This window comes from Microcaecilia unicolor, chromosome 1, assembly GCF_901765095.1.
Source record: "Microcaecilia unicolor chromosome 1, aMicUni1.1, whole genome shotgun sequence".
NCBI classification, from domain to species: domain Eukaryota; kingdom Metazoa; phylum Chordata; class Amphibia; order Gymnophiona; family Siphonopidae; genus Microcaecilia; species Microcaecilia unicolor.
Window position 1 is genome coordinate 631,538,002 of NC_044031.1, and position 23,658 is coordinate 631,561,659.

The 23,658-nt window shown below is 44.0% G+C and overlaps 1 protein-coding gene across 1 annotated transcript; it reads left to right on the top strand.

Moving 5' to 3' along the window:
* Positions 1-224: 224 nt before the first annotated feature.
* LOC115460454 (olfactory receptor 1019-like) lies at positions 225-21,347 on the top strand. Its single transcript, XM_030190219.1, has 2 exons — positions 225-252; positions 20,349-21,347. Exon 2 carries the CDS (start codon positions 20,370-20,372, stop codon positions 21,345-21,347), a length of 978 nt encoding a protein of 325 aa, XP_030046079.1. The 5' UTR covers positions 225-252; positions 20,349-20,369.
* The last annotated feature ends 2,311 nt before the right edge of the window (positions 21,348-23,658 follow it).

Consider the following 23,658-nt stretch of genomic DNA (forward strand, 5'->3'; position numbering starts at 1 on the left):
TCTATTTTTATTTATTTTGCAAATAATATATCTGCTAGTCAGTAGTCTTTTGAGATTACAAGTTTTTAATTTTCTTTTATAAAGTTTGGTGCCAGTTTTTCGTTTAACTGTGACCCTTCTATTGATATAAGTGACTAACTCCATACATCATTTTTTTCCAACTTTTCTGAGGAAAGTGAGAGCACATCGCCATCTCTTTGACAGGACATACCACAAAGATCAACACATGTGAACCAGGGCCGTGCCAACAAGGTAAGCGGGGTAAGCACCGCAGGGGGGCACCGACCTCTGAAGGGCGCCGCCGCGGTGCTTACCCTCACCGCTTACCTGAGCTCCGTGCCACCGGGGCCTTTAAATCTTTTACCTCTGAGACTCTGACGCTCGCGCAGCGTCAGTGAAAGCGCTGCTGACGTCTTCCTTCCCTTCACGATCGTTGGTTCCCTCAGTGTCCCGCCTTCTTCTGACGTCAGAAGAAGGCGGGACACTGAGGGAACCAACAAGCGCGAAGGGAAGGGAGACGTCGGCAGCGCTTTCACTGACGCTGCTGCGACTGGAGGTAAAAGATTTAAAGGCCCCAGGGCGCGGAGCTGAGGTAAGGGAAGGGCAGAGAGGCATGGATGGGAGGGCCTAGGCAGAGGAGAAATTGCTGGGAGGGGAGAGAGGAGAATTGCTGGCTATGGATGGAGGAGGGAAGGGCAGAGAGGGACAAGGATGGACATGGATGGGAGGGCAGGACCCAGGGAGAGAGGAGAAATTGCTGGAAATGGAGAGCAAGAAATGAAGAAGAAAGGAGGAAAGTAAAGAATTAAATGGGAAGGAAGCCCTGGAAACGGAGATAAGAGGACAGATAGCAGCAGAATCAGATACTGAGCCAGCATGATCAGAAAAAGAAAGTCACCAGACAACAAAGGTAGAAAAAAATCAGTTTATTTTCATTTTAGCGTTTGGAATATGGCCACTTTGAGAATTTACATCTGCTATCTTATTTTGCAATGTATAGCAATTTGTTTCTAAGAATATTGCTGACAATTCCTGTCAGTGTGGCAAGTGGTGAACGATCATTTTCACGGTTAAAAATCATAAAAACTTATTTGCGATCTATTTGTTGAGCAATCCCACAAAGATGCACTCCATCTTTCAGCTCCTATTTCCTTAGCATCTTGTGCCACACGGGGGAAGGGGGGCAACTGATAGTCTGCAGGGGGGCGCCAGAGACCCTAGGCACGGCCCTGATGTGAACTCTCCCACATGTAACCAAAACTGTTTTATTATGTTCTCTTGCTATATTACTATCATGTTTATAATGTTTTCCTGTTATATTACTTTCTTGCTTATCATTATCATGTAATCCAAAATCCTTCGGTAATACCAAATGTCTACTCTCTTCTTATTTCCACTATTCATGATGTATTGTAAGCCACATTGAGCCTGCAAAGAGGTGGGAAAATGTGGGATACAAATGCAACAAATAAATAAAATAAATAAATCTTCTGGAGAATGGCTGGTAATTTCTTAATCAACTAGCTTTCATTAGTGTTTTATTATATACTAGAGAAAAAGGCCCGTTTCTGTTAACAATGAAAGGGGTGCTAGCAAGGTTCCATGGCCCCCTCCCTACCTCCCTGTCCGTCCCTCTGTGTGTCGTCAGGCATTCCTCCCCATCGAGTAGCACGGCACCCCCCTCCCTCCCCCCTCCATGCCCCCCTACCTGCCTGCCTCCCTGTGCTCAGAGTTCCAGGGCTTCCCTCCTCCCCCTTCCTCCTCCCTCCTCCCTCCTCCTCGCCCTCCCCTTCGAGTTCCAGGACCACTCCTCTTTGAGTTCCAGGACCCCTGGAACTCCTCCCCTTTGAGTTCCAGGACCCCCTCCCCCGTGCCAACGACCCTCCCGCCGCCAACCCGCCGTCGCCTACCTTTGCTGGCGGGGGACCCCAACCCCCACCAGCCGAGGTCATCTTCTTCATGCAAAAGGCTTCCACCTTCTGTTTCTGATGTCCTGCACGTTGTACGTGCAGGATGTCAGACTCACAGAACGAAGATCAGCTCAGCAAGGCTTCGTTCTGTAAGTCTGATGTCCTGCTCCTAATTAAAGAACACATTACCTTCAAAATCTGCACCCTGATCCACAAAATTATCTATGGCGCAGTTCCAGGTTACATGACAGACCTCTTAGATCTACCAAACAGAAACAGAACCGGATCATCTCGAACATACCTAAACCTCCACTACCCAAACTGCAAAGGACTGAAATATAAAGCAACCTATGCAACCAGCTTCTCCTATATAAGCACACAAATATGGAATGCACTACCAAAAGCAGTGAAAACAATCTACGACCACCTAAACTTCAGGAAATCACTAAAAACTTACCTGTTCAAAAGGGCATATCCTACTGACCCAACATAGATGTCTACACTCTGCAACACAGCAAACCCAACAATCGTATTGGACATTATTTGCCTTCCCTCTCTTCAACCCCCATTGTGTCTGTTTCAAATGTACTTTTTATACGACCTCAACATCACCTGGTATTTTTTTTTAATTCTCTCTACCGGTCTTATCGCCTGACGGTACTATGTAAGCCACATTGAACCTGCAAATGGGTGGGAAAATGTGAGATACAAATAAATAGGATACAAATGTAATAAATAAATAAATACCTCTGCACGTATCTTAGCAGAGGAGGAAGACAGAGACCCGACAAAATGGCCCCTCTATATAAACATTTACGTCAGGCGCTCTGTAGACACGGCAGCCAATCACAGGAGTATCTGAAAGAGACACACACTGTCCTCAATCTTCAACACGTTATATATAAAGGATATTGGTTCTTTCAAAAGAAATGGCACCACTCAACTTTCGCATTCAGGCCCTCAGGGATCAAAGAGTTTAATTGAAAAATCCAGTGTTGCTCCTTCTGGAACAGCAGGTGTCTTCTAACACTACCAGTTTGATTGGTTGATGTTAGTATGTGTTGTAGCACAAAGCACTTTAACAGGGTAAATGAGTGCTACATAGTATTACAGTGAGTCACCAGAGGTGAGGTGAATTTCTTAGTCCTGATGGCACTCTTATGCTCTATCACGCGAGTATATAATGGGCGCGTAGTCTGGCCCACATACAACTTGTTACAAGGACACACAATGCAATAAACAACATGATCTGACTTGCATGTGGTGTTCACTTTCAGGTGGTATGCACGTGACATTTCTAGCATCATAGGACACATAGTGCAGTCATGACATCTCTTATGTCCATTGAACACCTGTACCTCTGGACGCCTTGCTGGTAATAAGGATGAACTCAATAACTCCTTCAAATTCTTGTAGCAACTGTAGGCAAATTTAAATCTTACATCAGCAAAAATAGGGAGAGTTCTCAAAATATCCCAATGATCCCTAATAATCCTGGAAACCTTGTTGGCTTTTGTCGCATATCTCAAAACACAAGTAATGATATCATTCTCATCTTGTTCTAATCTCTCATGAGGTGGAAGCAGCAGATCCCGGTGGTTGTACTTGGCACGACGATAAGCGCCTGCAATCGCCCTCTTAGGGTACCCTTGAGATAAAAGTTTTTTAGCCAAATCTTTTGCTTGACAGCGAAAATCCTTTTCTTCTGAGCACAGCCATCGATAACGCAAAATCTGAGAGAAAGGAAGTGACACGATTGTGACTTTTTCTTGGTTTGTGCTCCTTTCACCCTCTGGTGGCCAGAACCGGTGGCTGCCATAGACTTTCCAGACTCTCTGGTCCGGTCCAGATATTGTAGCCCTCCAGTCTTGCTTGGAAGTTTGGCAGCAAGCCTCACCTTAGCTGCCTTGAGATTGCTGCAGCTGAGCCTCCGCTGCTGATGGGCTTATTAGCCACCTGGAAACTTTCTGCTTTGCCTTTGCAGTGCCAAAGGTCCAGGTTGGTGTTTGTGCTTAGTGCACTTCTGCCTTGTCTTGTTTAGCCTTGTTTCTTAGCTAGTGTCCCTAGTCTGTATTCTTTGCCTGTTTGAATCCTGTCTTGAATCCAGTCCTGATCGCTCCCTCCCTGTCCGCTTTTGACTTCCTTTCCCTTCTGTTTGTGAACCTTGAGTTTGTTTCCTGCCTGTTTGAGACCCTGTACCTTGCACCATGTTCTAGCCAAGCTTGTGTTTGTTTCCTGCCTGTTTGAGACCCCGTATCCTGTACCCTGTCTAGTCAAGTTTGCCTTGATCCACTCCGTCCAGTAAGTCCTGCCGGCTGCCTGTACCTAGGGGCTCAACCCCTAGGGAACGGTGGTCAAGCGCAGGTGAAGTATTGTTCCAGTCACGCTAGTTCCTGTATCCTGCTTGAGAATCCTGTATCCTGTTCAGCCCTAGTTGGTGGGTTTTTGCCTGTTGCTGCCGCTCCTCGTCAGCAGCCCAAGGGCTCACGATTCCAGACTTATCCTTGAGAACCTGACAGGTAGGGCTCCTGGAAGACAACTCGAGTAATCCAGGAGCATGTTCACATCTGTCTCCTTCTGGTAAATCGTGGTCTTAAAAGAGGAATGTTCCTTATACACATCCAAGTAGTTGATAATGCTCTCATTGCTCTGCTTAGTAAACTTAATCTTTGGATGGCAAGAGTTCAGATACTGTACAGCATCAGCCTGCCACAATAAAAATATGTCGCCTTTAAAGCGTATCCAAATTTTGATGTTAGTCTGAAAAACACATTGATAAACAAATTTCTCTTCAGAATCCAAGATGAAGAGGTTCACCATACCCATGGCAACACCAGAGACATTAGCACACGGCCATTAATTCCGAAAGTAGAAAATCGGCCATTTTACTATGAGGGAGGGGGGGGGGCCCCTGGCACACACTCATTCTCACATGCACACTCTCTCTCTCACAGACACACCCAGTCTCACTCTCTGTCACACACATACACTCACACATTCACTCTCTCTCAAACATACACACTCCGAAGAAAACCTTGCTAGCGCCCGTTTCATTTGTGTCAGAAATGGGCCTTTTTTCCTAGTGTTGTAATATTTTCTTTCTTTCCCCTCCCTTTCTTCTTCCTTTTTTCCCCTTGTCTTGTCTATCTTCTCTTCTCATGTTGTTTTTCTTTGTTCTGTCCTTTTCTTTAAAAGTATGACCCACTTTGCTGTCATCAGGAAAGGCAGTATATCAAATCCATAACTAAATTAAACCTGCTTATGAGATGTTATCTCAAGATATGCTTTGACCATCTAAACCCTGACCTATTTGAGGACATCTAGATGACCTATATGAGCCTATATGGCTCATTGCAAGTGTCACCATAGTAGAAAAAATCTTGGAGAGAGTCTTTTTAAAAGACAGCTGACTTTCATCCAGTTTTGTATGCTCAGATCATGTTAAACTTCCTCCTTCAGATGATTATCCTGTCCCAAAGGGGTTTCAAGATGAGACTCTGCTATAAGCTCCTGGCTTTACACCAAATAATGTTGAATGGTACAGCAGAATGTCCTTCAAATTAAGAGACTATTGTGGTCAGCTAAAAGGGATGGGGTACCATCAATCTGTAGGAGATACTATAATATTTAAAGAAATAAGTACATAAGTGTTGCCATACTAGGACATACCAAAGGTCCATCAACCCCATTATCCTGTTTCCAACAGTGGTCAATCCAGGTCACAAGTAACTGGCAAAACTCAAAACAGTACAATACATTTTATGCTGCTTATCTTAGAAATAAGCAGTGGATTTTCCCCAAGTCCATCTTAATAATGGTTTATGGACTTTTCTTTTAGGAAGCTATCCAAACCTTTTTTAAACCCCACTAAGCTAACTGCTTTTGCCACATTCTCTGGCAAGAAATTCCAGAGTTTAATTACACATTGAATGAAGAAATATTTTCTCTGATTCATTTTAAATTTACTACTTTGTAGCTTCACTGGTGCCCCCTAGTCCTAGTATTTTTGGAAAGAGTAAACAAGTAATTCACGTCTACCCATTCCACTCCACTCATTATTTAATATACCTGTATCATATCTCCCCTCAGCCATCTTTTCTCCAAGCTGAAGAGCCCTAGCCATTTCAGCCTTTCCTCATAAGGAAGTCATCCCATTCCCTTTATCATTTTTGAAGCCCTTCTCTGTACCTTTTTTTAATTCCACTATATCTTTTTTGAGACGCAGTGACCAGAATTTGCACACAGTATTCAAGGTGCATTCACACCATGGAACGAAACAAAAGCATTATAACATCCTTGTTTTTATTTTCCATTCCTATCCTAATAGAAACTAACATTCTATTTGCTTTTGTTGCCGCCGCAGCACATTGAGCACAGGGTTTCAAAGTATCGTCAATGATGGTTCCTAGATTCTTTTCCTGGTCAGAGACTCCTAACGAGGAACCTTGCATCACGTAGCTATAGTTTGGGTTCCTCTTTCCCACATGAATCACTTTGCACTTGCTCACATTAAACATCATCTGCCTACATAGTTATATTAAGCAGCTAAATTCTGCTGGATGCGAGAGAGGGATGTATGACTTATTGGTGAATTTATTTCTACCACAGGGTAGAGAACAGACCTCAATCTCAATACTTTATAAACAGCTGAGAATGATTTTCCCGCCCCGTGGATATGAGGAGGTTGCTCGGAGGTGGTCTGCGGATATGAGAGTGGAGGTTCGAAGCGGAGATATAGCCCAGGCCCTGAAGGAGATAGTATATAAAGTGACCAGTGCACGACATAGGGAGATTCAATTTAGAATTATTATGAGAGCATACTTCTCCCCTGTACAGGCCTACCATGCTGGTAGACTTACAACACCACAGTGCAGCAAGTGTAACTTTCAGAGAGCATCACTTTATCATATGCTGTGGGAGTGTCCGGACATTAAGGAATTCTGGGATAATATTAGGAAATTTTGTGAGACATTAATTCATAAGACAATTAGATGGGTACCTAAAAATCTAATATTGGGTCCAGGGGGGAGAGGGCTAAATCTGAAACATACAGAAGGTATATTTATGTATAAGGCTATAATTATAGGGAAGCAATGTATTATGCAATTTTGGACCCAGGAAAGTGGACCCTCTTTCTGGCAGTGGAGGAATTCGCTTCATGCCTTGGTGCTGTTGGAGGCGCGTGAGGTACATCGAAGCCCTAGGAGTAAACAACGATTCTGGGAGATTTGGGAGCCATATGTGCAGGCCCTGTCAGGTAGAGCCCGCAGCTTACTAGTAAACTCACTCTCATTGTAGCTTGGGATAGGGAAGAAGACTGGGTAGAGTAGGCTGGAGTGGGAGGGAGGGGGGTGGGTGAGGTGATGGGAGGAAGAGGGAGGAGGGAGGGAAAGGGGGGGATGTGTGCTGGGCTTATGCTGCAATTGATGAAACTGAGACCAAATAAAGGAATGTGATTTCTGAAGGAAGGGGGTTACATGCAATGAGGGGGGAAAGAGTGTATTATCGTATAGATATGTATCTATTGGTATGAATGGAGGATTCTGAGAGTGATGTTTTGGGTGTATTATGGGATGGCAATGGAACAGCTTGGTAAGCAGAGCCTGGATATGCAAGATGCAGATCAATTTAATTTATAGCCAGTAAAGCCTGTTGGAGATACTGGCATAATGCAGGACTGCTGTGATTCTCCTGCTAAGGAGTGATGACTTGCTGGCTGACGGAGGCTGATATAATAGAGTAATGGAATGAAGCTAAGAACACAGAATGACATCAGTGATATATATTTATCTGTTAAATTTTATTACATTATGAATAAAACCAAGCACACAGAATGATATCAGGGATTTACATTTATTGTTCACAAATCCCATTGCACAATACTCTGACCACTAGTGGATATGGTTCAGAAATCGCAGACAGAGATGTTGATAATAGCTATTTATGACACTATTGCTTGCATAAGCCAGGGTTAATTAATACAGTAATTTAGAGGAGGGAGAGGAGGGGGGGAGGGAAGGTGGGGGGGGGGGGGAGAAAAGAAAAGAAAAATTGATGATAGTGGTTTTGCTGTATTAGTGCAGGATGGCAATGTTAAATGCCTGAGTTGTTATGTTTAATATGGAATTGTTTTGGAGATGCATTCATCAATAAAAATTATTAAACCTAAACATCATCTGCCATTTGGATGCCCAGTCTTCCAGTCTGAAAAGGTTGTCTTGCAATTTTTCACAATTCTCTTGTGATTTAACAACTTTGAATAACTTTGTGTCGTCAGCAAATTTAATTACCTCACTAGTTATTCCCATATCTATATCATTTATAAATATGTTTAAAAGCAGTGGTCCCAACACAGACCTCTGCAGAACCCTACTATCTATCTACCCTTCTCCATTGAGAATACTGACCATTTAACCCTACCCTATTTTCTATTCTTTAACCAGTTTTTAATTCACAATAGAACACTAACTCCTATCCTATGATTTTCCAATTTCCCATGGAGTCTTTCATGAGGTACTTTGTCAAATGCCTTTTGAAAATCCAGATATACAGTATCGGCTAGCTCACCTTTATCCACATATTTGTTCACCCCTTCAAAGAAATGTAGTAGATTGGTGAGGCATGATTTCCTGTCACTAAATCCATATTGGCTTTGCCTCATGAATCCATGCTTTTGAATATGCTCTGTAATTTTGTTCTTTATAATAGTCTCTTCCATTTTGCCTGGCACAGACGTCAGGCTCACCGGTCTGTAATTTCCTGGATCATCTCTGAGACCCTTTTTAAAAATTGGTGTTACATTGGCCACCCCCCAATCTTCAGGTACCATGCTTGATTTAAAAGATAAATACCATCTTGGAAGCCCAGTCCAGATGCATTCCACGTATTGCAAAGGTGAAAAGAAGAGAAAACATCAGCCAGCATAGTTAAAAGGGGGCTATTACAGCCAAAAGATTGTCCTTCAAAGAATGGAAAAAGGACCCAAATGACGAAAATAAGAAGTAACATAAGCACTGGTAAGTCAAATGCTAAGCAATAATAAAGAAGGCTAAAATAGAATATGAAGAGAAACTTGCTACAGAGGCTAAAACTCACAGTAACAACTTTTTCAGGTACATCAGAAGCAGAAAGCCTGTAAAGAAATTCACGGGACTGTTAGATCACGAAGGAGAAAAAGTTCGCTCAGGGAGGACAAGGTCATAGTGGAGAAACTGAATTAATTCTTTGCTTCTGTCTTTATGGAAGAAGATGTAAGAGATCTGCCTGTACTGGAATGGTTTTCAAGGGTGATGATGCGGAGGAATTGAAAGAAAGCTCAGTGAACCTGGAAGATGTACTGAGCCAAATTGACAAACAGTAGTAAATCACCTGCACCGGATGGCATACATCCAAGGGTACTCAAAGAACCCAAGCATGAAATTGCTGATCTGCTATTAGTAATATGTAACCTGTCATTAAAATCATCCATAGTACCTGAAGATTGAAGGGTGGCCAACGTGACGTCGATTTTGTTAAAGGGTTCTAGGGGTGATCCGGGAAATTATAGACTGGTAAGCCTGGCGTCAGTGCTGGGCAAAATAGTGAAAACCATTTTAAAGAATGAAATTATAGAATACATAGACAAACATAGTTTAATGGAACAGAGCCAGCATGTGTTCAGCCGAGGGAAGACTTGCCTCACAAAAATGCCTCATTTCTTTGAAGGTGAGAATAAACATGTGGATAAAGGTGAGCCGGCTGCTGCACTCAACTGAAACGGCACTCTCTAAAGTTTGCAATGACCTGCTCCTGGCCAAATCCAAAGGTCACTACTCCATCCTCATCCTCCTCGATCTTTCCGCCGCGTTTGACACTGTCAATCATGATTTACTTCTTGCCACGCTGTCCTCTTTTGGGTTCCAAGGCCCTGTCCTCTCCTGGTTCTCCTCTTACCTCTCCCACCGCACCTTCAGGGTACACTCCCATGGATCTTCCTCCACTCCCATCCCACTATCTGTTGGAGTTCCCCAGGGATCTGTCCTTGGACCCCTTCTCTTCTCAATCTACACCTCTTCCCTGGGCTCGCTGATCTCGTCTCATGGTTTTCAGTATCATCTTTATGCTGATGACACCCAGCTATACCTCTCCACACCTGACATCACCGCGGAGACTCAGGCCAAGGTATCGGCCTGTTTATCCGACATTGCGGCATGGATGTCCAACCGCCACCTGAAGCTGAACATGTCCAAGACCGAGCTCCTTGTCTTTCCTCCTAAACCCACTTCTCCTCTTCCTCCACTCTCTATCTCTGTTGATAACACCCTCATCCTCCCCGTCCCATCTGCCCGCAACCTCGGAGTCACCTTCGACTCCTCCCTCTCCGTTTCAGTCGAGTGCAGAGGGCGAAAACCGTATTGAAGTGGATCGAGGATGGCGTGAGAGGAGAGAAAATCAAGGCAGCGGCTATGAACGGCGCGCAAACAGATGAAGTATAATTCCATGTGCCCCAATAAAAGGAGAGTCTAATGTTACTTACATTTAATTTCAATATATTCCATCATCTTTAGAACACCAGGCTTCCCACGGCAGATTACAATAGTTAAGATGAAGTTTGAACCCATCAGGAAACAGGATCTCCTCACTGAAATTTGGTCATTAGTATTGTATACTAATAAAGATGGTGACCTGATCGGACGCCAAGACGGGAGCTCTGCTGAAGATCGCTGGGATCTATCGGAGATCGCGATCCGAGTAACCCCGTTGCACACGAGGAGGTGGAATTCCTCCACTAAACGAGATCGCCTACTCGGGAGCAATGAAAGAGGATCGCAAGGTACGAGCCGAGAGCCGAAAAGGAGACGAGACGGTGACTCGCAGGGACCTGCGATCTGAGACCACGAGGCAATCAACTGGCCGACTTTGTGGATCGGCACTCCAGTCGAACATCCAACTAAATCCGAGGCCCTCAGCTGCGGCGATCGACCAAAGAACGGCCGTGAAGTAGGGGCCGAACGCAGCCGCTCGCCCATCTTGAGGCCCAACCAGTCCGAAACCGGAGGAAAATCCAGTAACCGGACAGAAATCCAGCCGCACCAAGGTCGCACCAAAGCCACACCAAGGCCGCACTAAGTCGGCCGACTGAACGACCCGAAGTTGATTGCGGCTGTCTGAGCGGCGTACCAGTGGCCCGTCCCGTCCGAGAGGAAGAAGTGCGGCCTGACCCGACTGAGTGGAAGACCAGCCATGACGAGGCCGTGATGAGGCAGACCGACAACCCTGACTGACGGCCTCCGGTAGAGATCGCCACAAGGTCGTGTTCCCGCAACCACAACTCAAGCTCAGCACACCGGAGAGGCTTCCAAGGCATCCCTGCGCCCGGAGGACGATAGAAGAGAGACGCCGACCGCGTAGCCCGAGGAGACGAAGCGAGGAGCCGCGCATCTGAACAGGCACCGGATCATCCGACTGCCGGTTCCCCAAGCCATCCGGGAACGCAGAGAACCCCCTCCTGCATGCAGGTCTAGATTTTCGGAAAGCTTTTGATAAAGTTCCACATGAGAGACTCCTGAGAAAATTAAAGAGTCGTGGGATTGGAGGCAAGGTTCTGGTGTGGATTAAGAATTGGTTATTGGACAGAAAACAGAGGGTAGGGTTAAATGGTCATTTGTCTCAATAGAGGAGAGTGAACAGTGGAGTGCCGCAGTGATCTGTACTGTGATCAGTACTAGTTAACATATTTATAAATAATATGGAAATCGGAGCAACGAGTGAGGTGTTCAAATTTACAGATGATATAAAACTATTCAAGGTTGTTAAAACATGTGCGGACTGTGAAATATTGTAGGAAGACCTTAGGAAATTGGAAGACTGGGCATCCAAATGGCAGATGAAATTTAATGTGGACAAATGCAAGGTGATGCACATTGGAAAGGATAATCCGAATCACAGTTACCTGATGCTAGGATCCACCTTGGGGGTCAGTGCTCAAGAAAAAGATCTGGGTGTCGTTGTAGACAATACGCTGAAATTTTCTGCTTGCTGTGTTTTGGCAGCCAAAAAAGCAAACAGGATGCTAGGAATTATTAGGAAAGGGATGTTGTATAAGACCAAAAATACTATAATGCCTTTGCATCACTCCATGGTGCATCTGCACCTTGAGTATTGTGTTCAGTTCTGGTCACCGTATTTCAAAAAAGATATAGCAGAATTAGAAAAGGTTCAAAGAAGAATGACTACAATGATAAAGGGGATAGAACTCCTCTCGTATGAGGAAAGGCTAAAGAGGTTAGGGCTCTTCAGCTTGGAAAAGAGATGGTTGAGGGGAGATATGATTGAGGTCTACAAAATCCTGAGTGGTGTAGAATGAGTAGAAGTAAATCAACTTTTTACTCTTTCCAAAAGTACAAAGACAAGGGGACACTCAAGGATGTTACATGGAAATACTTTTAAAACAAATAGGAGGAAATATTTTTTCACTCAATGAATAGTTAAGCTCTGGAACTCTTTGCCGGAGGAGGTGGTAACAGCGGGTAGTGTATCTGGGTTTAAAAAATGTTTGGCTAATTCCTGGAGGAAAAGTCCATAGTCTGCTATTGAGACAGACATGGGAAGCAATTGCTTGTCCTGGGATTTGTAGTATGGAATGTTGCCATGATTTGGGTTTCTACCAGTTACTTGTGACCTGGCTTGGACACTGTTTGGAAAACAGAATACTGGCCTAGATGGACCATTGGTCTGACCCGGTATGGCTACTCTTATGTTCTTATGACAAAATGAGGAAATGGATAAAAAGAAGCTAAAAGGGTCATCTGCAAAGGTTTTGACTTTATATCAGGTGTGGACGTTCTTTAAAAATACCATTGTGGAAGTTCTGGCCAAATGTATTCCACTTATTAACAAAGGTGGACACCTTGCATCAGGGGCGTAGCTACGGGTGGGCCTGGATGGGCCCAGGCCCACCCAGTTTAGCTTCAGGCCCGCCCAGAAGCAGATCTTTGCCCTCTTCCGACTCCCACCCCTGCCGCAGCGCTTCATTTAATTCTGTGGGCGCTGCTGTTGCACAGTCTCCCACCTCGGCGCTTACACTTTGCTATGGCGCTGACAGCAACTCTACAGATGCGGCACCGACGTCCTGCTCCGGGGCCTTCCCTCTGCCACGCTGATGTAACTTCCTGTTTACGGACGTTGGTGCCACATCTGTAGAGTTGCTGTCAGCACCGTAGCAAACTGTAAGCACCGCCGCGGGGGGTGGGAGACTGTGCATTTACAGCAGCGCCGACAGAATTAAATGAAGCGCTGCGGCAGGGGTGGGAGAGGGTGAGGATGTCAGCGGGGTGCTGGCCCAGTAAGGGGAGGCTGGGAAGGGAACAGAAGGGTGCTGGACTTGCCAGGGGCAGAGAGTTGGAGGGAAGGGGAGAGGTTTGGGATTTGCAGAGGGGAGGTTGGAAGGAAAGGGAGAGGTTTGGGATTTGCAGAGGGGAAGTTGGAGGGAAGGGAAGGGGACACGTTTGGGATTTGCAGAGGGGAGGTTGGAGGGAAGGGGAGAGGTTTGGGATTTGCAGAGGGGAGGTTGGAGGGAAAGGGAGAAGTTTTGGATTTGCAGAGGGGAGGTCGGATGGAAGGGGAGAGGTTTGGGATTTGCAGAGGGGAGGTCAGAGGGAAGGGGAGAGGTTTTGGATTTGCAGAGGGGAGGTTGGAGGGGAGAGGTGCATGGAAAAAGAGCCAGATGCATAAGGGGAAGGAAAGAGCGGAAGAGAAGCTGGTTGGGGGGTGGGATCAGAGAGGAGAGGGACACATTGGTGTGGAGGAGGGAGAAAGGGGACATAGGTAAGTATACAGAAGGGAGATGATGGGCATTAGGTGGGAGCATGGGGACAGGGACACAAATGTGAGATGCTGTGTGGGGATGGCACATGGGCACAGAGGGGTAATGCCTGACATGGGGGGGAACGGGGATATGGAATAGAGATAAAATGCTGGACACTGGAGAGGGGTGTATATGGACACAGAGGGGGGGGGGGGAGATACCAGACAAGGGGAGAATAGGAACACAGAAGGGATATGCTGGGCATGGGGTGCATAGGTGCACAGAGGAATGATGATAGATGAGGGGATATGAACACAGGGGAGATTCTGGACAAGGAAATATAGGAAAACTGAGATGGGAGATGGATGATGGACATGAAGAAAGAAGAAATGTCAAATAGGAGACACTGGCAAGTCAGTTAAGAGAATACAGAGGGAAGCAGAAACCAGAGACTGGGACCAATATGATTTGAGAAAAAATGACCAGACAACAAAAAGGTATAAAAAATTATTTTATTTTCAATCTTGTGAATATAATATGCTGGATTTGGAATGTACATCTTGCCAAAGCTGATGTTAAACATGGCTGGGGTCCAGGACAGAAATCTAGGAAAGGACCCCAAAGTCCATTACCAGGCTGCGCCTTCAGCTTCCAGCATGCAGGCTTTCTCTGGCCAAGGAACCAAGCACAATTGCCCTAGTTGCAATCCCTAACACCATCCCTGGCATGTGCCATCTTTATATTTTGCACAGGAGCAAATGCCTTTCTTTCTTGTTTCTCTAGTGTTGTACTACATGCAAGGTCTAGTTTCTTGGGGTTTCCGTTTAATTTATATTTCTAGAGTTTGTGGTCACTTATTCTGTATTTGGCATTTGTGTCTTGTGTGTGTGTGACTGAGGTATTCTGTAAGCATGAAGTTTCCATGTAGCATTCTGTAGTAATTTGGCTTGTTCAGCTTTCCTGATAAATGTATTTGTATTTATGGGCTCTACTATAATATTTAAGGCACTTCTTTTTCATAGAAGGGGCCCCAAAGTGCATAGCAATAATCAAACCATATTGTGATCAAAGCATATACTATGGTTTATGTATTTAAAATATTTATAGTCCGCTCTATCCTTCTATTCTTGGCAGGTTACAAAGAACATACTTAAACTAATTCACAGAAATAAAACTACATCACAAATGACAGAACAAATAAAAATTAAGAGAAAAATCCTTGAGTAAATAAATGAGCTTTAAGTTGTCTCCTGAACCATGTTTCTGAGCCAGTACATCATAATTCAAAGGGTAGTGTGTTTCAAAGCCGAGCATCTTGCCTCAGAAATCTACTGCATTTCTTTGAAGGGGTGGACAAACATGTAGATAAAGGTGAGCTGGTTGATATTGTGTACCTGGATTTTCAAAAGGTATTTGGCAAAGTACCTCATGAAAGACTCCAGAGGAAATTGGAGAGTGTGTTCTACTGTGGATTAAAAACTGGTTAAAAGATAAAAAAAAAACTGAGAGTAGGGTTAAATGGTCAGTATTCTCAATAGAGAATGGTAGTGGGGTTCCCCAGCAGTCTGTACTGAGACCGCTGCTTTTTAACATATTTATAAATGATCTAGAGATGGGAGTAACTAGTGAGGTAATTAAATTTACTGACAACACAATGTTATGCAAAGTTGTTAAATCGCAAGCGGATTGTGAAAAATTGCAAGAGGACCTTACCAGACTGGGAGACTGGGCATCCAAATGGCAGATGATGTTTAATGTGAGCAAGGTCAAAATGAAAGATATTCTCTCAGAATCTTGGCATCAACCATGTGGAGTCCCACAGGGTTCCCTGCACATCAGTCCCGGAGGAGTACTGGATTAAAGTATCTCATTACTAAGGCAAAGTTATTGCTACTCTTGAGAAACCATAAGTCTTACATAAAAATGATTACAAATAAGGACCTCAGGGCCCACCTATATACTTCCTAGGGATTCTCTGTGTTTATCCCATGATTTTTAAAAAAATGTATATCTCTTTATGTACTATAATTAAAAATAGGTCTAAAGAAGAAGGAGATTATTAATCCCTGCTGTTTTGAGGTCACAGTGGTCAAATCCTTTAGTGTTACTTGACTGTTTTAGTTGAGAGGTGCTCTAGAGAATGTGCTCCCTGAGCCTCAAAACCGTATTATAAAATCTTAACATGATCCAAGCAAACTCTTTCAAAGGCAGCATTTGCTCTTTCTCTGTAGGTGCCATGCCATATATTTTCTTTTTAATTAAGAAAATAATACAGAATCTATGAATTGCCAGCCTATGTCATTTGTTAGATTTTCAAAGAAATATTATATCAACGTGACATCATATCGACAAGCCCAACGCTTCTTAGCTTGGTAAATAAACCTGCATATTGTCATTACAAAGCTTGTACAGAGCAGAGGAGTTGCTTAGTGCTCAGAGCTGTGAACTGCGAACCAGGGAACTCTAGATTTAAATCCTGTTTGTAATCTTTGGTAATTCACATCACTTTCCATTGCTTCAGAAGCAAATTTATAAGCCCTATTTGGCAGGGAAATTCCTGATGTAGCTCATATATAAATAACTTCCCTGAGCTTTGATTGTTAGCATGGAATGTTGCTATTAACTGGGTTTCTGTCAGGTACTTGTGCAGTGGCGTTCCTAGGGGAGCGGACACCTGGGGTGGCGCCCCCCCCCCCCCGGGTGCAGCGCCCCCCCCCCCCCCGATGCAGTACGGACCCCCCAGCGAAAGAACCCCCCTGGCGTGAAAGAGCCCCCCCCCCCCGGGTGCATGCCGCGCGCGGGGGGGGGGGGGGGTACCGCAGCGGGCGCCTGCTGCGAGTTTACTAACTCTGCTTGTTTGCTGCAGCTCCCTCTGCCCCGGAACAGGAAGTAACCTGTTCCGGGGCAGAGGGAGCTGCAGCGAACGAGAGAAGTTAGCAAACTCTTGCAGCAGGCGCGCGCCGCGGCACCCCCCAGCGGCGTGCACCCGGGGTGGACCGCCCCCCCCCCCCTTGGTATGCCACTGTACTTGTGACATGTGGATTGGCCACTGTTTGAAGCAAGATACTGTGCCATTGATCTGACCCAGTATGGCTATTTGTATGTTCTTAAACATTTAGGGCTCCTTTTACAAAGCCATGCTAGTGATTCTAGCACAACAAATGTGACGAAGCTTATTCAATTCATATGGGCTTCATCACATTTGTCATGCGGGAATCACTAGCGCGGTTTTGTAAAAGGAACCCTTAATATTACAATACATTTTCTGTTAACAATTAACTTCCAAAATTTCTCCACCTAATACCATTGTTACCTAAGCAGTGATATTCAAAACATTTTAGCCAGATACCTTTGGAGTTAACTGTCTAAGACATTAGTAGCTCAGTACTGTAAATGTTTAACTTTTAACTGCAATAATTGGAGATATGGCAGGTTTCAACTTAAGTCAGTTAGTGGTAATATTCAACTGCTTTCTAATGAAAGACAAAGAAAAAAGTTACCTGCAGGTATTATAACAGACCTAAGATGTCCAGATAACGATTTCCAAATATCTTAAACTTGTTATATTCTGTAGCACTGACTTAGGTTAATTTTCTAAATATCCACTTAATCCGAATCATAGTTACCTGATGCTAGGGTCCATCTTGGGGGTCAGCACTCAAGAAAAAGATCTAGGTGTCATTGTAGATAATATGCTGAAATCTTCTGCGCCAATGAGAACAGGCCGAGACAAGTGCTGGCAAAAGTGTTGAATCATTCCGATAAAAAAGCGTACAGAGGTAAACCAAGCCTTATCTATGAAGGAGGAAAAATACTCCTTTTTCAGGACTATTCAACTATAGTGTCTGACCAGAGGAAGGTGATGGGATGCCATTGTAAAAGACTCCATGACAAGGGGATCCGATTCGCTTTGCTTTATCCAGCGAAAGTGAGAGTGCTGCATGAGAACAAGACTATCTATTTCACTGAGTCGGCAGAGCTGGAAGCATTTGTAAACGGTTTGCAGTAAAATAGAAGCAGGAAATAGAGCATGAGTTAGGCAGCGAATTTCTTCTTTCCTGTGATGGGTCGCCAGAGTTCTTGAGCAATTGGTTACCTGGAGTTGAGAACCTTAGAGGTAAAGATGAATGCTTTATACGGTTGAACTGAGTGCCAGGGGCCTGGGCGACGCAGGGGAGAACGTTTAAATTGCTGAAATATGGAAGAGGTGTGAAACCCGGATGGGCGTCGAGGCCTCTGGCCAGCTTCCTGGCACATGAGACTCCATCTGAGGAAGAGTTAGAGATCCAGGTGACCAGAAAGAAAGACTATGAATCTGACTAGTTTCTTTTCCAAATGTTCTGTTATGTTTTGGTTAAAATATTAGAAGTGGGGCCTGAGGGGGAATCGCTGAGGGGGAGGGGGGGAAAAGGCAGTGTTCTGAGAGGGGAGACGGGGGGAGTTAGTGGTGTGCACGGGGAAGTGTAAGTCTTCAGATATGGCACAACCAGAGAGCGTGTGTGGGGGAAAAGGGGTAATGGAAGGGATGGGGGTTAGGGAGGAGGGGGATAGGCAGGGTGAGGAAAGAGAACGGGGAGGGATGAAGGGAGGGAGGGGATTACAAAGGTTGCGAATGCTTGTCAGGAAGGGACTGGTTCAGAATTGTATGAGGGAGAAGCAGGAACCTAGATGTCTGCAAAGGCTAAAAACACGGAAAAAAAAAAGGGAGAACACTGCATAAGGCAGGAGCAACCTTTGGGGAGGGGGGGGGGAACTGGGAGGGTGAGGGATTTAATTGTTAAACAGTTATGAAGATCGGAATAACTGAGACAAGGCAACTTACTCTTTGTACACTCATTTTTGCTTTGGAGTTGTATTGACTTGATTGTGCGTTTTATTACTTGTTACTGACTTCATACACCAATAAATATATTTACAAAAAAAAAAGGAAAGGGATGGTGAATAAGATCGAAAATACTATAATGCCTCTGTATTGCTCCGTGTTGCAACCGCACCTTGAGTATTGCATTCAGTTCTGGTTACCGTATCTCAAAGAAGATATAGCAGAATTAGAAAAGGTTCAAAGAAGAGTGACCAAAATGATAAAGGGGATGGAACTAGTCTCATATGAGGAAAGGCTAAAGAGGTTAGGGCTCTTAAGTACATAAGTACACAAGTATTGCCACACTGGGTCAGACCAAAGGTCCATCAAGCCCAGCATCCTGTTTCCAACAGTGGTCAATCCAGGTCACAAATACCTAGCAAGATCCCAAAAAAGTTCAATACATTTCATTCTGCTTATCCCAGAAATAAGCAGTGGATTTCCCCCATGTCTATTTTAATAATGGTCTATGAACTTTTCCTTTAGGAAGCCATCCAAACTTTTTAAAAACCCCGCTAAGCTAACCACCTTACCACATTCTCTGGCAACGAATTCCAGTGTTTAATTACACGTTGAGTGAAGAAACATTTTCTCTGATTCATTTTAAACTTACTACTTTATAGCTTCATCGCATTCCCCATAGTCCTCATAGGAAAGTCATCCCATCCAGTTTATCATTTTCGTTGCCCTTCTCTGTACATTTTCTAATTCCACCATGCCTTTTTTGAGATGTGGTGACCAGAATTGAACACAATATTCAAAGTGTGGTCGCACCATGGACCGATACAAAGGCGTTATAACGTTCTCAATTTTGTTTTCCATTCCTTTCCTAATAGTACCTAACATTCTATTTGCTTTCTTAGCCACCGCAGCACACTGAGCAGAAGGTTTCAAAGTATCATCAATGACGACACCTAGATCCCTTCCTTGGTTGGTAACTCCTAACGTGGAAAAGTGATGGATAAAGGGATATATGACTGAGGTCTACAAAATCCTGAGTGGTGTAGAACAAGTAGAAGTAAATAAATTTTTTACTCATTCCAAAAGTACAAAGACTAGGGGACACTCAAGGAAGTTACATGGAAATACTTTGAAAAAATATTTCCTTTTTTTGTTTGTTTTAACTCAATGAATAGTTAAGCTCTGGAACTCTTTGTCAGAGGATGTGGTAACAGCGGTTAGCGTATCTGGGTTTTAAAAAAGTTTGAACAGGTTCCTGGAGGAAAAGTCTATAGTCTGCTACTGAGAAAGACATGGGGAAGCTACTGCTTACCCTGGTATTTGTAGATGGAATGTTGCTACAATGTTGGGTTCTGCCAGGTATTTGTGACCTGGCTTGGCCACTTTTGAAAGCAGCATACTGGGCTAGATGGGCCACTGGTCTAACCCAATATGGCTACTCTTATGTTCTTATCTTCAAGGAAACATTGGGCATGCACAGATGATTTCTGAGGGACAAAATGAGATTACACAGCTTAGCAGATGGTTTTTTTCTTACTGTAATTGTTCTATATTTTTGTGTTTCATAGAGATCACATAATTCCAGATCTTAAGAAATAGATTTCAAGGCCAAAATGGTAGTCAAATGACAAGCCTTATTTCATCTGGTGATCTATTCATATATATATATATATATATATATATTCTGGTTTCTAATGTACACAGTAATGACCTACTAGAATTTAAGATACAAAGATATAACTGTTCAGTGCATATTGTTTTTATTTTGTATCATGGAGTTTTACAAAAGAACAACAAATTGCTAATATTTTTCCTTTTCTTCTAATCTTAGGAGAAAAGATCCAGTTACCCCATGGACATCAGGAATCATTCCTCAGTGACTGAGTTTATTCTCTTAGGACTTACCAGTGATCCAGAGCTACAGATTCTGCTCTTCATTCTGTTTTTAGTGATTTATATAATAACAGTAATGGGAAACATTGGCATGTTTGTTGTTATTACTGAAAACCCTCATCTTCACACAGCCATGTACTTCTTCCTGAGGCACCTGTCATTTGTAGATCTGTGTTTTTCCACAATTACTGTTCCTAAAGCACTAATCAATTTCCTATCAGAAAGGAAAGTTATTTCATTCTTTGGCTGTGCAGTGCAAATGTTTTTTGCTGTTGGAATGGGAGGCTCAGAAGGGCTGATTCTTGCAGTTATGTCTTATGATCGCTTTGTTGCCATATGCAACCCATTACTTTATACAGCCATAATGACAAACACTATTTGTATTCGATTGGTAACAAGTGCCTATCTTTGTGGCTTCCTCAATGCCTTGATGCAGACACCCAGTATATTCAGTCTGTCCTTCTGCAGATCCAATAAGATTACTCATTTCTTCTGTGACATGCCAGCCCTATTAAAGTTGTCCTGTTCCGACACATCAATAAATGAAATCCTAGTGTTTGCTTTTGCAGGCAGTATTCAGGTTGGCACGCTGCTGGCCATTCTGATTTCCTATGCTTCCATCCTATGTTCCATCCTGAGGATGCCCTCTGGCACAGGCAGGCACAAGGCTTTCAACACCTGTGCCTCCCAATTTCTCTGTGTGACCTTATTCTATGGCACTGTGATTTTCATGTACATGAGGCCCAGTTCACAGTACTCACTGGATCAGGACAGAGTAGCATCCGTGTTTTACATGGTTATAATCCCCATGCTAAACCCTGTGATCTACAGTCTAAGAAATAAGGATGTGAAAGCAGCTCTGAAAAAAAATGATAAAGAGGAAAGGCGATATTTTGATATAGGGTTTGCCATAGAAATATTTCTACTAAAAAACTAAAGTAGTGGTCTCTCCATATGACCATACATGCTGCCTGAATGAAAGAATTTGGATTTCAAGGATTCTGGGATGCAATCAGGGTAAATAAGCAGCATTGAACAGAAATTAGCACAGTTTCTTTTATGAGCTTTGACAAACTTCCTCAGAAATTGATTTAGAGGCCTTCAGAGACACCTTATACCAAGAAAAGGAGGCCCAGTCTGGTTGGAGATTACTCTTGCCTGTTTATCTCTCATCTACTGTTGCCTACTTTCCTTTATAGAATATTAATGTAGTAGAGCAGATACATGCATATATTTTAGGTGTGACCACTTGGGGCATAGCCAGACTTCAGCGGTAAGGGGGTCCAGAGCTGAGGTGAGGGTGCACATTTTAGCCCCCCAAACCCCGCTAACATTGCCGACACCTCCAACAACTTTGACCCCCCCCCCCCCCCCCCCGCCGCCGACCCTCTCGACCCCCTGCTGCCGTCGCCGTCACCTACCTTTGCTGGCGGGAGACCCCAATCCTCCTCGCCAGCCGGTCTTCTTCCTTCATTTGGCTTCTCAGTCTGACGTCCTGCATGTACAACGTGCAGGACATCAGACTCACAGAAACAGAACGAAGCCCTGCAAGGCTTCATTCTGTTTCTGTGAGTCTGACGTCCTGTTAGCCAGCAAAGGTAGCAGGCGGCGGGTTGGCAGCGGGAAGGGGGGGTTGAGAGGGTCGCTGGCAGGGGGGTCCAGGGCCAAATCTACGGGGCCCAGGCCCCCGTGGCCCCATAGCAGCTACACCCCTGCATCGGTCATAGAACTGATGTAAATGCTTGTGCCTACATTGCTTAAAAATGTATGTAAATTATAATATTCTCTAACTTATGCATGTAACAGTGCACTCCACCTCCACTCTACCAGTGATGCCCAGCTTCAAACTACGCACCATTACAATTATGGAAAAACCTGCAATCAGAATATTGGTCATTTGCATGTACTCTTTATAGAATTAACCCTTATTGATCAGTGGGTTCCATTGTTCATGAATCAAGTAATTCTTTCCGGTTTCCAGCATTTGTCATCCCTTCAGTTCTACTGATTTCACCTCACACTGCCTTCTAGATCCTCAAGATTCTCAGAGAGTAGATTGTTACATTATTAATTGTTAGATTTGTGACTGCATGTCCACTTTCTCTCTGATGGGCCTGATATGCAAATGAGTTATGTTCCTAACTTTGGTGCCTAGAAATAGGCTACTGAGCGTTGCTTAATTTTTCTGAATTTTTTTTGTCGGGATGGGGAGGGGTGGCCATGGAAGTATTAGCCAAGTAATGCATTATACTTATCGTGCGCTAGATTACTAATGTGCAGTAACTACCTCACATGGTACCCTTAACTGGGAACAGGTACCATGTATTAATCTGAATATTAATGCACAACCTAAGGAGGCTAGGGCTTTTCAGCTTGGAGAAGAGACGGCTGAGGGGAGACATGATAGAGGTATATAAAATAATGAGTGGAGTGGAACAGGTGGATGTGCAGCGTCTGTTCACGCTTTCCAAGAATACTAGGACTAGGGGGCATGTGATGAAACTACAGTGTAGTAAATTTAAAACAAACTGGAGAAAATGTCTCTTCACCCAACGCGTAATTAATCTCTGGAAATCTTTGCCGGAGAACGTGGTGAAGGCGGTTAGCTTAGCAGAGTTTAAAAATGGGTTAGACGGTTTCCTAAAGGACAAGTCCATAAACTGCTACTAAAATGACTTGGGAAAAATCCACAATTCCAGGAATAAGATGTATAGAATGTTTGTACGTTTGGGAAGCTTGCCAGATGCCCTTGGCCTGGATTGGCCGCTGTCGTGGACAGGATGCTGGGCTCGATGGACCCTTAGTCTTTTCCCAGTGTGGCAATACTTATGTACTTATGTACCTGTAATAAAAAAATAGTGGAAACACCCCTTCTTGATGCAGCATTAGATTTGGTCTTACTATGTATTAAAACCCGGCATTATAGCACGTTAAGTTCAAAACTGTACTCTTTTTAGTAAAATAGCCCATAGATTGGTTCTTTGAAAATATGCTAGGCCTAATCCCTGATTCTATATATGGTGCCAGCGCCAATCCAAGATATGCCCCCAATAAAATTGGCTGGTGAGCCAATTAGTGCCGATAATTGGGTGCTATTAGGCACCAATCTGAAATTGTGTGCAAATCTTGCTAAGCAATATTCTATAACAATGTGCGCCCACATAAATTATGGCCATGGGAGCAGTGGCGTAGCTAGGTGGGGGGCAGGGGGAGCGGTCGCTTCCCTAAACAATCTTTCAAAAAAAATG

Excerpts from the sequence above, each read along its gene's own strand:
- LOC115460454 (XM_030190219.1), top strand. The coding sequence starts at position 20,370 with ATGGACATCAGGAATCATTCCTCAGTGACTGAGTTTATTCTCTTAGGA.